The sequence below is a fragment of the Callorhinus ursinus genome, unplaced genomic scaffold, assembly GCF_003265705.2.
Source record: "Callorhinus ursinus isolate GAN/ISIS: 27379988/994484 unplaced genomic scaffold, GSC_fseal_2.0 scaffold5, whole genome shotgun sequence".
NCBI classification, from domain to species: Eukaryota; Metazoa; Chordata; class Mammalia; order Carnivora; family Otariidae; genus Callorhinus; species Callorhinus ursinus.
In genome coordinates, this window is record NW_027397067.1 from 17,474,543 (window position 1) to 17,488,765 (window position 14,223).

A 14,223-nucleotide genomic window follows, 5' to 3' on the forward strand; every position below is an offset into this window, starting at 1 on the left:
GATTTCTCTATTTTTCTATAAAATTCTATCAATTTTGCTTCATGTATTTTGAGGCTATTTTATTAGCATATATAAGTTTAGAACTTTAATAGCTATTTGGTGAACTGAATATTATATTACATAGTTACTCTTTAGCTCTATCAATGCTTCTTGTCTTTTACTTTGTTAAAATATAGTTACATTAGCTTTCTTTTTAGTAGTGTTTGTGTGGTAAAGATGTTTACATCTTTTTACTCTCAATTATTTTGCTCTTATTTTTTTTGATGTGTATTTTATAAACAACATATGGTAGGGGGTGAGATTTATTCAGTTTGGGAACATTTTTCTTTTTAAAAAGGTATTAAGTCCATTTTATTTATTATAATTAATGATATATTTTGATTTTTTTTCTACTAACTTACTCTTTCATGAGAGCTAGTATAGCACAGTTTTTAAGAGAACAGACTTAGGAAATACCGCCTAGGTCTGAATACCAGCTCTATTATTGACTACCTGAGTAACTAGGGCTAGATACTTATAACTAGTTATATTTAGTTATTACTTTATTTTTTTAATTATCACTTTAAATTGACATTTTTTTCTGTTTATTTTTTCTTTTTGATGATAGAATATTTTTTTCATATTTCATTCCTTTCCCTCCTCCAGTTTGGAAATTATATTCTCTGCCCTGTTCTTTTAGGGTAACATTTATCAAGCATACTTGTTATCAAAGTTTAGAATTAATTCTTATCTTTACCCCCTCCTGAACAATACAAGAACTTTTTAACATTTTAACTCTGATCACTTCCTTTTTCATTTATACACTATTCTTGTATTCTAGTTTTATCTTAATTTTAAGTCTCCTACATTATTATTATTGCTGTATATAGTCAATAATCCCTTATTTTTATTCATATACCTACCATTTTCTTTACTAATCATTCCTTCTTACAGCACAAACTTTCCATCTACTAACACTTTTTTTGTGCCTGAATTACAGCTTTTAAACTGAATCTGTTGGTGGCACAATTTCCATTTTTATTGTCTGAAAATGCCTTTTTATCATGGTTTAAAAAAAGTAACACTAAGACCGTTTGTAAACAAACTTTGGTTGATAACTTCTTTTCGCATATTAAAATTATAATTCCATAATTTTTGGGCTTCCATATTTGCTATTGAGAAATAAGATTCCTGCTAAAACCATTGTCTTTGAGGGGGTGTCAGTTAAGCATCCAACTGTTGATTTTGGCTCATGGATTTTGGCTCAGGTAATGATCTCAGAGTTGTAAGATAGAGCCCCCTTTGGAGCCCCACAGTGAGTCCTGCATCAGGCTCTGTGCTGGGCATGGAACCTGCTTAAAATTCTCTCTCTCTCCCTCTGCTCCTCCCCCACCCCTCTCCCTCTTAAAAAAAAAAAATTGTCTTTAGTGTTTTTCAAAGTCATTAAAATGTTTTAAATATGAGTTTCTCTTTAATTTATCCTGTCTGGTTCTTGAATCTGTGGATTGGTGTCTTTCTAGAAAATTCTTAGCCATTAAATCTTCAAATATTGCCTCTAAACTTTTCTTTTACTTTATGAAAGTTTTATCAGATATGTTAGACTTTATCATTCTATTCTTCATGTCCTTTAGCCTCTTTCAATTTATTTTTGTGTTTCTCTGTGTGACATTCTGATTAACCTCCTCAGATCTGTCTTCCACTTCATTAATTCTCTTTAGCTGTTAAACACATTCATCAGGTTTTGAAATTTTCAGATATTTTGATCTCAAGTTCTTTTGTATTAGTTTCAAAATCCACTTGGTCACTTAAACACATAAAATTTTTTTTAATTCTGTGTCTTAAAAGTGCAGGATTTGAAGTCTTTCTGAGTCTGATTTGGCCTTCTATTGTTTCTACTAGCTCTCAGTATGCATTGTTTTTGTGTGTAATCTTTCACTCTTTCCTTCTCAATATTTCAATCTCTCTCGCTCTCTCTCCCTGTTTTTTTACTGAGTTCATGTTTCTTATAATTTTTTAGTTATTTTTTGAGGGTCTCTATTTCTCTAACTCTATCTCCCCTATTCATTTTTACCTTGAGTTCATGTGTTTTAGCAATATTTCAGTGATTCTTTGAGGTCTGGGTTGAAGATGGGGCCATCCTCTTCTGGTAGGTGCTTGGGAGCACATCTTATACTGGACCATTTTAAATTAAACTATCAGCTTGCAATTTCTTAGAAAATATAGATATTTAAATTTGGTCTGCCAATATGTGTGCTCATTGGCTTGCCATTAAATATTTGTAGGGAAGTTCTTTCCTCTTTTACCTCAGCACCAAAACTCAAGACTAACAAATTTCCTTGTAGATTTAGGGGTATGGTGACTTAGAGAGTGCATAACCATTTTGGATACTAGCTTTATGTGGGGAGCTTCCTATTAGACTGTCATCTAAGCAAGCTCTGGGCTTTGACCTCTCTCCCAACCAGGGCCATATATGTAATTGTACACTGAACAACTTTAAGAGGCATTTTTAATACAGATATACACTAGGGTCTATACGACATATGTGATGGACCTGTCCTCATCCCCACATGATGGTGAAAACTAAAGGTCAGGTTCACCAGGTTAAGCAATTGCCTGAACTTGAAAGTTGGGTTCAGTGCTTTAGTTTCCTAATTCTATAACTGACAGAACTCAACTGAAGGGTAAAGACAGTGTCTCCTCTCTTTTGAAATCCTTTAAAGGGCAGGCATCCTCAATATCTTATGAAATGAATTGGTTTGTCAATCATCATTTCAACAAAAATATCCACCACTTGCCCCATTAAAGGAAATGTAACATGATCAGAGGGTGTTTATTGCTTTGCTTTGTTTATTTTTAGATGTGGACTTTCCAGTTGTTCTCCAGCCTACAAATGCAAATGAGAAAACACAGCTAATCAGAGAAGGACCTCGAAGTTATTGCACAGACTCTTAATATTGAGACCATTGAGGGTCCACAGTACCCCTTCTTGGTTAAACCATGTCACCAGGTGGTCATGGGTGGGGCAGGGTAAGGGATGTGAAATGCTGTGAACTTTTCCACATTCGTATTTTATTTTTTAGGTTAGGGAAAGATGATTGCTACATAATTTTCTCAGTATGCAGTCTCACTCTGAGTAGAATTCCTAATGAAACACATTCCATTTTGATGAATAAAAGCCTGAAGAGTTGTTTTATGCTCCTTGCATGAGGTAAGATGGTGGCGCTGGACAGGTTTCATGAGCCTGCCCTTTATGTGACCCAGATCTAATTCATTACAGACAAAAGTAGCATTCCAAACAGAAGCCACTTTTCATCTATTTAACTGAATACAATAATCCTATCTGCCACAAATATCATCAGCAAAATACACATGGAAACGTAAGAGGAATTTTTTGTGTGTGTGGAGATTTTTTCCTGCCAATATTTAATATGGCTACAGAAATATTTCAAGAGGCAGGAAGAAATTATTAGGTAAAAAAGACAAATCACTTAATTTTAAGGTATATCTTTGAAAGATTAAAAGTTGTTATTTACTGAAAACTGAGGAGTAAAACCAGGAAGAAACAGGTTTTGTGTACTTTTAGACTGGCATAAAAAAACAAAACAAAATTTCAACCTGGTCAAATTTTATAAATGATCCAGAAAATCGTACTGAGTCCAAACCAGCCCCCCAAAATATGTTGACCATTTTTAAGTAAAAACATTTTTTGTACAACTGACCTAGATTAGACAGAGCAAGGAAAAGAAACATGTAGTGTAAAAGGTAGAATTCTAAACTCTACAGCTTAACTTTAGATTTAAAGGCATATTATTTACCCCATTTTTGGTGGGAATAATTACAGTTACCAGAAAATGCTCAGCTCTGTGCATGTTGAACAATTAAGCTCAAAGGTCATGTCTGCATTTACTGTTTGATCCTTATATTCATTATATGGTCAAAGCCATGTCCTAAAACCATGTTCTAAAATAGTACAGAAAGTGTTTTTTCTTAGTTCTTTATATAATATTGCAGTTTTCAAGATCTTGTTATGTTTTTATATAACATTGCATGAAATGCCATCTTCTTTGTTCCTTATTCCCACCACCACCAAATTACAGTCAAATAATCCTAAAATACACATTGTAAGTGAAAATTGGTGTTACAGCTCTGACAATTCTGAAGTCATTAAAACTCTGCTTTAACTCTTGAGTTACTGGAATTTTTTTAAATTGACAATCAAGTATGAAAAGCCCTGGTTGGAAAGTTAGGAAAGCTGATTCTAATCTAAACTCTCACTACCTGGCCCTGTGACCAAGTGAGATGAGAATTATATGGCTAATTACTCTGACTCCGTTTTCCTATTTGCTCTGATCACCTTCCAAGTTGCTGTGAGACAAGATGAACTAGCTGAGGTAAAAATACTCTACAAAGCCAAGTGTTTGACAAATATCGAAGTGGTTTTACATGAATTTGTATATGTTTATACACAGACAAATATAATGTGACTTCTTATGTAGATAAACTCTTACCCAACAAAACCCATGAAGATACCTAGTACTAACAGTGACCAGCAAGTGCGTGGAACTCTGTATTCAACAAACAAGGGCTACTTTCCATTTGAAGGGAACATAAGATAAATAGCCCTGTCTGTGAATAATTTGAGCCACTACATTTCCTTCCTGGAGTCTTTTTAAGCAAAAAGGTCAGGGCTATTTTTGAATTGCAACCTGTAAATCACAAAGTTCCTTTTTCTCTCCCAGACCTCATTTTTCTTACATGGAATTTTTTACTTCTACTCCCAGCTTGTCCAGAGAGCTGGTACAAGAGTCGAAAGATGGGAACAGGGCATGAATCAGAATCAGAATCAGATGGTGGAATTAAATTCATAAGGGGATTCTTATTAATGTTCCCCATCAAGGGCTAATTACTGGTTACAATGATGTGTGGTAAATGTTAAGGACATGAATGTGTATGAATGAGGGAATGAATCTACAGAATGCCCCTTAGCTACATAGAAACAAGGATCAACTTTCCATCGAAGAGAGGCCACTTAGGCATCATGTGGGGGGTCAACTGAAGCTGCCATCCAGAGTCACCTGTGGTTATCCTGAATCCATAAGCATCTTAGCAGAGAAGCACCAAGAAGAAACATGCTCACCATGAACCAGCACTTCAATGGCTTACTACCTAGTCCTGGGCTCCAGGTTACCAGAGTAAGGGATTTTGTATAAGGTTTCAAAGTTCATCCATTTATTTTTTGCTGTTTTACATAAGAACATAATAAAAAAAAAAGTATGCCTTTTTCTTTACCAAAATACACATATCTTAATTCTTTGAGAATAAATGACATTCTATTTCTACATTTTAAATGGTATGGATGCTAAAACACATGTGATGTTTCCTAGCCTGGAAATACACCCACCTGGTAGTATACTGCTTGATTTTTTGATTGACACAGAGGGTTCCAATTAGGGCTACATAATCTTTGTGGCTGGCACAATGATGCCCCCTCCAAGATGTATTTATCCTAACTCCCAGAAATAGTGACTATATCACCTTTTGTGGCAAAAGGCACTTGGCAGATGTCATTATTAAGGATTCTGAGATAGGGAGATTATCCTGGATTATCCAAGTGGGCACGATCTAATCACATGGCTCCTCAAAAATGGAGAATCTTTCCTGGCTATGAGAGAGATATGACTATAGAAGAATGATCAGAGGGGCGCCTGAGTGGCTCAGATCCCAGAGTCCTGGGATCGAGCCCCACACTGGGCTCCCTGCTTAGTGGGGAGTCTGCTTCTCCCTCTCCCTCTCCCTCTGTCTCCTGGCTCTCACTCTCTATCTCAAATAAATAAATAAAATCTTAAAAAAAAAAAAGGAATGGTCAGAGATATGCTTTGAAGTTCGAGGAGGAAAGGGACCATAAACCAAGGTATGCAGGCAACCTCTAAAAGCTGGAAAACTTAAAGAAATGGATTCTGCTCTAGAGCCTCCAAAAAAAGAAATGCAGCCCTGCCACCATCTTGATTTTTGCCCAATGACACCCATATCAAACTTCTGACCTTCAGATTGTATGAGTTTAACACTGAGTCAGTGTTCCTCACTTGTTTCTTTATTGTCCTCACTCCTTATTTTAGATTTCTTTTTTTTCATTCCTTCATCCTGAGTGTCTAACTTCATTTTCTCCTCTGTCCCTTCCATTCCCTGTTTCTCAGTATTCCATCTCCTTTCCTGTTCTTCTCCCTTCTTCCACTCCTACTTTTCTTCCATTTGACCCTCACCCCTCTATTTTAGTCTCCTAATCTCTCTGTTGGCCACTATCAACTCCATCTCCACATTTACTGGTCTTTTACATAAATTGAGCTATTATAAATCTACCCCCCAACCGGTAGGGCAGGGAAAGATAGCAAAAAATAGTCCAGGTAACAACATTCTTAAAGGAATGTCTCCCCCACCCCCAACCCCGCCGCCAAATTCAAGCACAAATAATCATAATGCTAATAGGCCAAAGGGGAACAGAAGTATTTTTCAAACAATTCTGAGTATATTAACAAATAAAAATAATTCATATTGACCACATTCATTATTTGAATGCATGGCAAAGTAATTTGAGACATTAATTTTGTTTTGTCCTTAGTAAGACTCAAAGGAATAAGGGCTCTCCTTCTGAGATTCCATTTTAAAAAGGTAACTTCCTTGCTACCATGACCTTGGAGGTTAAAAACGAAGGTAGAGAGACACCTGGAAAACCACCATCCAGGCTTTTGTTTGGGTGCTTGGGCTGTGAGAAGGGCTGTTAGAAAGATATATGCTGAAACTTGAGGAAGAGAAGCAGCCCCATCATGAGGGACATCTAGACTAAAGATGGGTTGGGAGTTTGGGGAGGAATTCCCAGAGTACCCCAGACTTGTGTCTGTTAGAATAGGCAGTTAGTTAGATTCTAACAGGATACCTGAAGCCAATGAGGAAGCCATGGCCAGCTATCAGGAAAGTCAGAGGCCTGTCCTGGTAGCACTCCACAAGAAGCCATACCAAACCATGCAGGCCCAAGATGGTGGATGCCATGACAGGAAACTTCTGACCAAATAAGGAAGAAAAAGTCAAAACCCTGCTTCCAAGAAATCCCTGCCCCAAGTAAGGAATATTGCACTCCCTAGTTGGCAACGGTCAATAAAAGATAGAAACCCAAACCCCAGGGTGCAGAGCTTTCTCTTCAGGTTGACTGCTCTAACATCTGGAGAATATACTTGAGCTTTAATTAACTTCCCACTTGTGTCACTCGTCCACTGTGTTGTGTCTGTCCTTGAATTCTTTCTCATGAGGAAGCCAAGAACCTTCAGCATCATCTTTGTGATGGGCTGGGTCAAAGCCCCAGGGCCCAGGGTCTCCCCAGTTCATTGGTAACATGCCCACAGGGGAGAACCCCTCTGATGAGATAGCATTTGGATGCGTGGGTGACAAAATTAAATTTTGGCTTCTTAGCCATAGCAAAAGATTCCTGTACCCACACCTGGCCCCTCAAAGGAACCATGTAGGGTTGGACACAGAGACCTCAGGAGCAACCAGGCTGGAGTAAGATGAGGGGTTGGAAACATACTTGGAGGAGGAAGACAGAAACCCTGAGGACCCCAACCATCCCTAGGAAGTGGGGGGTAGGACAGGGGACTCTCAAAATGTGGCTTAGGTGAAATTACACACGACCTTGTTAAACTTCAACTCTGAGTCAGAATTAATTTACAACATATAATGTATTGAGACCATGAAAAGTCTTCCCCAAGATCTTTTCTCAAATGTCACTTCTTCATACTCTTTCCCAGACCAATCTGCCTAGAACTGTATCCCACCTCATGCTTCCTATTCTATACTTTTTTCCTTAGTACCTTTCACTAACATACTTTTTAATCTTGCTTATTGTTGTCTCTCACACCATGAAGGCAAAGATTTTTGGCTGTTTTTGTGTCCTGCTGAATCCCCAATGTTTAAAATAATGCCTGACACATGATAGACAGCCTGGGAATATTTGTTAAATGAGTAAATGTTTAACCTGTATCATAGAATAGAGAAATTCCTACCAGCTAGAAATGCAAAAGCTGCTAGAATCTTTGGATTTTAGGGAGGTTTAGTATATTATTTTTTGGATATTAATATGAACAATTTAATTATTATAAAATTAATGGTAGCTTGGCAACCAATCAAGCCTCTGACCCAAATACAGAGTTATCTTTTTAAAAAACTTCAGCATGGGGGGGGAGGGGGAGCAAGATGGCGGAGGAGTAGGAGACCTAAATTTCATCTGGTCCCAGGAATTCAGCTAGATAGGGATCAAAGCATTCTGAACACCTACAAACTCAACAGGAGATCGAAGAAAAGAGTAGCAGCAACTCTCTGAACAGAAAAGCGACCACTTTCTGGAAGGTAGGATGTGCGGAGAAGTGAATCCGAGGCGATACTTGGGAAGATAGACGGCAGGGGAAGGGGGCCTCCGTCGGCCGCTTCTGGCAAGTGATAGAGCCGCGGAGCACAAAACTGGAACTTTTAGAGGTCGGCTACGCTGAGGGATGTCACTCCAGTGGCTAAGCGGGGGGTGGAACCCTCGCAGGACAGTGTGGTCTCAGGACCTCGGGGTCACAGAAAGACCGGGGGTGCCTGAGTGCGGCAGAGCTCCCAGGTATCAGAGCAGGGAAGCCGGCTGCAGAGATGGAGCCGAGGCGCGGGCTCTCAGCTTGAGTTGCCATACACTGTGATCCGCGGCCCAGTCGGGCCACTGCTCCTCCAGCAGGGACCCAACAAGTGGCAGATCCGGGAGACTCCCCTTCCTCCCCCGGGAGGAGCAGCGCGGAAGCACACCGCAGGGATCTGCTGGGTTTGGAGACTCCACACGGGGTCATGAGCCAGAGATAGAAACGCTCAGTCACAGGCCAGGTGAGCACGGAGTGCGGCCGGAGACCGGCAAGACGGGAATGATTGACTGCTTTTCTCTGGGGGCGCATTGAGGAGCGGGGCCCCGCGTTCTCAGCTCCTCCAGGGCGGAGATTGGGAGGCTGCCATGTTCACTCTTGTCCTCCAAAGCTGTACAGAAAGCTTGCAGGGAACAAAAGCTCCTGAGAGCAAACCCGAGCAGATTACTTAGTCTGACCGGGCAAGGGTGGGGCAATTCCGCCTCCGGCAAAGACATTTCGGAACCGCGGCAACAGGCCCCTCCCCCAGAAGATCAGCAAGAACAGCCAGCCAAGACCAAGTTTACTGATCAATGAGAATGGCAGAATGCCAGGGCTGGGGGAATACTGCACATAGCATTCATGGCTTTTTCCCTAGGATTCTTTAGCCTTTCAAAGTTAATTTTTTAAATTTTTCTTTTTCCCTTTTTCAACCAATATCTTATCAATCTCTTTTTTAAAAAAATCTTTTATATTTTTCATTTTTGGAATCATATTCTATCCCTTCATAGTAGTTAACCTTATTTTATATATATGAGTTGTTCTCTCTTTAAAATTTTGGGAAACAGTTTCTTCTAACAGATCAAAATATACCCTAAATCTCTAGTGTATGGCTTTGTTCTAGTCTCTTGCCTGATCACATTCTCTCCCCCCCCTTTTTTAATCCTCTCCTTTCTTTTCTTAACCAACTTCTTTTCAATTCCTTTTATAAAATCCTTTATATTTTTCATCATCTTTACAGTCATATTTCATCTCTTCATTGTATTTACCTTTATTTTTGTACATATATAAGCTTTTCTTTCTTTAAAATTTGGGAGGCACTTTCTTCTAACAGACGAATATACACCCAAAATCTAGTGTGTGGCACTGATCTATGCACCAGCCTGACCATATTTGATCATATTCAGGTTTTTTTTTGGTTTGGGTTTTTGTTTTTTTTTTTTAATCTTTTTCTTTTTTCTTTCTTTCCCTTTCTTTTCCCCTGGTCTCAGGTCTCTTCTGATTTGTTTAGTGTATATTTTTCTGGGGTCGTTGTTACCCTTTTGGCATTTTGTTCTCTCATTGATCTATTCTCCTCTGGACAAAATGACAAGACAGAAAAAATCACCTCAAAAAAAAAAAGAACAAGAGGCAGTACCGACTGCCAGGGACCTAATTAATATGGACATTAGTAAGATGTTGGAACTAGACCTCAGAATGACGATTTTAAAGATACTAGCTGGGTTTGAAAAAAACATGGAAGATATTAGAGAAACCCTTTCTGGAGAAATAAAAGAACTAAAATCTAATCAAGTCGAAATCAAAAAGGCTATTAATGAGGTGCAATAAAAAATGGGGCTCAAACTGCTAGGATAAATGAGGCAGAAGAGAGAATTAGTGATATAGAAGACCAAAGGATGGAAAATAAAGAAGCTGAGAAAAAGAGAGATAAACAACTACTGGCTGACAAGGGCAGAATTCGAGAGATAAGCGATACCATAAGACGAAACAATATTAGAATAATTGGGATTCCAGAAGAAGAAGAAAGAGAGAGAGGGGCAGAAGGTATATTGGAGCAAATTATAGCAGAGAACTTCCCTAATTTGGGGAAGGAAACAGGCATCAAAATCCAGGAGGCACAGAGAACCCCCTCAATATCAATAAAAATAGGTCAACACACCAACATCTAATAGTAAAACTTACAAGTCTCAGAGACAAAGAGAAAATCCTGAAAGCAGCTCAGGACAAGAGATCTGTAAGCTACAATGGTAGAAACATTAGATTGGCAACAGACCTATCCGCAGACACTGGCAGGCCAGAAAGGACTGGCATGATATATTCAGAGCACTAAATGAGAAAAATATGCAGCCAAGAATACTATAACCAGCTAGGCTGTCATTGAAAATAGGAGAGATAAAAAACTTCCAGGACAAACAAAAACTAAAGGAATTTGCAAACACAAAACCAGCCCTACAAGAAATATTGAAAGGGGTCCTTTAAGCAAAGAGAGAGCCTAAAGGTAACATAGACCAGAAAGGAACAGAGACAATACACAGTAACAGTCACCTTACAGGCAAGACAATGGCACTAAATTCATATCTTTCAATAGTTACCCTGAATGTAAATGGGTTAAATGCCCCAATCAAAAGACACAGGCTATCAGATTGGATAAAAAAACAAGACCCACTGATATGCTGTCTGCAAGAGACTCATTTTAGACCCCAAAACACCCCCAGATTGAAAGGGAGGGGGTGGAAAACCATTTACCATGCTAATGGACACCAAAAGAAAGCTGGCGTGGCAATCCTTATATCAGACAAATTAGATTTTAAAACAAAGACTATAATAAGAGATGAGGAAGGACACTATATCATACTTAAAGGGTCTATCCAACAAGATCTAACAATTGTAAATCTCTATGCCACTAACATGGGAGCAGCCAATTATATAAGCCACTTAATAACAAAAGCAAAGAAACACATCGACAACAATACAATAACAGTGGGGGACTTTAACACCCCCTCACTGAAATGAACAGATCATCTAAGCAAAAGATCAACAAAGAAATAAAGACTTTAAATGATACACTGGACCAAACTGACTTCACAGATATATTCAGAACATTCCATCCTAAAGCAACAGAATACATATTCTTCTCTAGTGCCTATGGAACATTCTCCAGAATAGATTACATCCTAGGTCACAAATCAGGTCTCAACTGGCACCAAAAGACTGGGATCATTCCCTGCATATTTTCAGACCATAATGCTTTGAAACTAGAACTCAATCACGAGAGGAAAGTTGGAAAGAACTCAAATACATGGAGGCTAAAGAGCATCCTAATAAAGAATGAATGGGTCAACCAGGAAATTAAAGAAGAACTTTTAAAAAATCATGGAAACAAATGAAAATGAAAACAGAACTGTTCAAAATCTTTGGGATGCAGCAAAGGCGGTCCTAAGAGGAAAGTATATAGCAATACAAGCCTTACTCAAGAAACAAGAAAGGTCTCAAATACACAACCTAACCCTACACCTAAAGGAGCTGGAGAAAAAACAGCAAATAAAGCCTAAACCCAGCAGGAGAAGAGAAATAATAAAGATCAGAGCAGAAATCAATGAACTAGAAACCAAAAGAACAGAAGAACAAATCAACAGAACTAGGAGCTGGTTCTTTGAAAGAATTAACAAGACTGATAAACCCCTGGCCAGATTTATCAAAAAGAAAAGAGAAAGGACCCAAATAAATAAAATCATGAATGAAAGAGGAGAGATCACAACCAACACCGAAGAAATACAAACAATTGTAAGAACATATTATGAGCAACTGTATGCCAGCAAATTAGATAACCTGGAAGAAATGGATGCATTCCTAGAGTTGTATCAACTCCCAAAACTGAACCAGAAAGAAATAGAAAACCTGAGCAGATCTATAACCACTAAGGAAATTGAAGCAGTCATCAAAAATCTCCCAACAAACAAAAGCCCAGGGCCAGATGGCTTCCCAGGGGAATTCTACCAAACATTTAAAGAAGAATTAATACCTATTCTCCTGAAACTTCCAAAAAATAGAAATGGAAGGAAAACTTCCAAACTTGTTTTATGAAGGCACCATTACCTTGATCCCAAAATCAGACAAAGACCCCACCAAAAAGGAGAATTACAGACCAATATCCTTGAGGAACACGGATGCAAAAATTCTCACCAAAATACTAGCCAATAGGATCCAACAGTATATTAAAAGGATTATTCACCATGACCAAATGGGATTTATCCCTGGGCTGCAAGGTTGGTTCAACATCCACAAATCAATCAATGTGATACAATACATTAATAAAAGAAAGAACAAGAACCATATGATCCTCTCAATAGATGCAGAAAAAGCATTTGACAAAGTACAGCATCCTTTCTTCATCAAAACACTTCACAGTATAGGGATAGAGGGTACATACCTCAATATCATAAAAGCCATCTATGAAAAACCCACAGCAAGTATCATTCTCAATGGGGAAAAACTGAGAGCTTTCCCCCTACGGTCAGGAACATGGCAGGAATGTCCACTATCACCACTGTTGTTCAACATAGTATTAGAAGTCCTAGCCACAGCAATCAGACAACAAAAAGAAATAAAAGGCATCCAGATCGGCAAAGAAGAAGTCAAACTCACTCTGCAGATGATAGGATACTTTATGTGGAAAACCCAAAAGACTCCACCCCTAAACTGCTAGAACTCATACAGGAATTCAGTAAAGTGGCAGGATAGAAAATCAATGCACAGAAATCAGTGGCATTCCTATACACCAACAACAAGACAGAAGAAAGAGAAATTAAGGAGTCGATCCCATTTTCAAATGCACCCAAAACCATAAGATACCCAGGAATAAATCTAACCAAAGAGGGAAAGAATCTGTACTCAGGAAGCTATAAAATACCATGAAAGAAACTGAGGAAGACACAAACAAATGGAAAAACATTCCATGCTCATGGATTGGAAGAACAAATATTGTGAAGATGTCAATGTTACCTAGAGCAATCTACACATTAAATGCAATCCCTATCAAAATACCATCCACTTTTTTCAAAGAAATGGAACAAATAATCCTAAAATTTGTATGGAACCAGAAAAGACCCCGAATAGCCAGAGGAATGTTGAAAAAGAAAAGCAAAGCTGGTGGCATCACAATTCCAGAATTCAAGCTCTATTACAAAGCTGTCAACAAGACAGTATGGTACTGGCACAAAAACGGACACATAGATGAATGGAACAGAATGGAGAGCCCAGAAATGGACCCTCAACTCTATGGTCAACTCATCTTTGACAAAGCAGGAAAGAATGTCCAATGGAAAAAAGACAGTCTCTTCAACAAATGGTGTTGGGAAAATTGGACAGCCACATGCAGAAGAATGAAACTGGACCATTTCCTTACACCACACACAAAAATGGACTCAAAATGGGTGAAAGACCTAAATGTGAGACAGGAGTCCATCAAAATCCTAAAGGAGAACATAGGCAGCAACCTCTTCGACCTCAGCCGCAGCAACTTCTTCCTAGAAACATCACCAAAGGCAAGGGAAGGAAGGGCAAAAATGAACTATTGGGACTTCATCAAGATAAAAAGCTTTTGCACAGCAAAGGAAACAGTCAAAAAACCAAAAGACAACCGACAGAATGGGAGAAGATATTTGCAAATGACATATCAGATAAAGGGCTAGTATCCAAAATCTATAAAGAACTTATCAAACTCAACACCCAAAGAACAGATGATCCAATCAAGAAATGGGCAGAAGACATGAACAGACATTTTTGCAAAGAAGATATCCAAATGGCCAACAGACACATGAAAAAGTGC

The 14,223-nt window shown here is 38.5% G+C and overlaps 1 protein-coding gene across 2 annotated transcripts in view; it reads left to right on the forward strand.

Annotated features, from left to right (window-relative positions):
• The window catches only part of DNAJC5B (DnaJ heat shock protein family (Hsp40) member C5 beta), an 86,000-nt gene extending 81,840 nt beyond the window's left edge, over nucleotides 1-4,160 (forward strand). For both annotated transcript variants that reach the window (XM_025870651.2, XM_025870652.2), the window contains one exon: nucleotides 2,837-4,160. In XM_025870651.2, the coding sequence (XP_025726436.1) occupies nucleotides 2,837-2,931 (95 nt within the window). In that variant the 3' untranslated portion in view covers nucleotides 2,932-4,160. The remainder of the gene's footprint in view (nucleotides 1-2,836) is intronic.
• The last annotated feature ends 10,063 nt before the right edge of the window (nucleotides 4,161-14,223 follow it).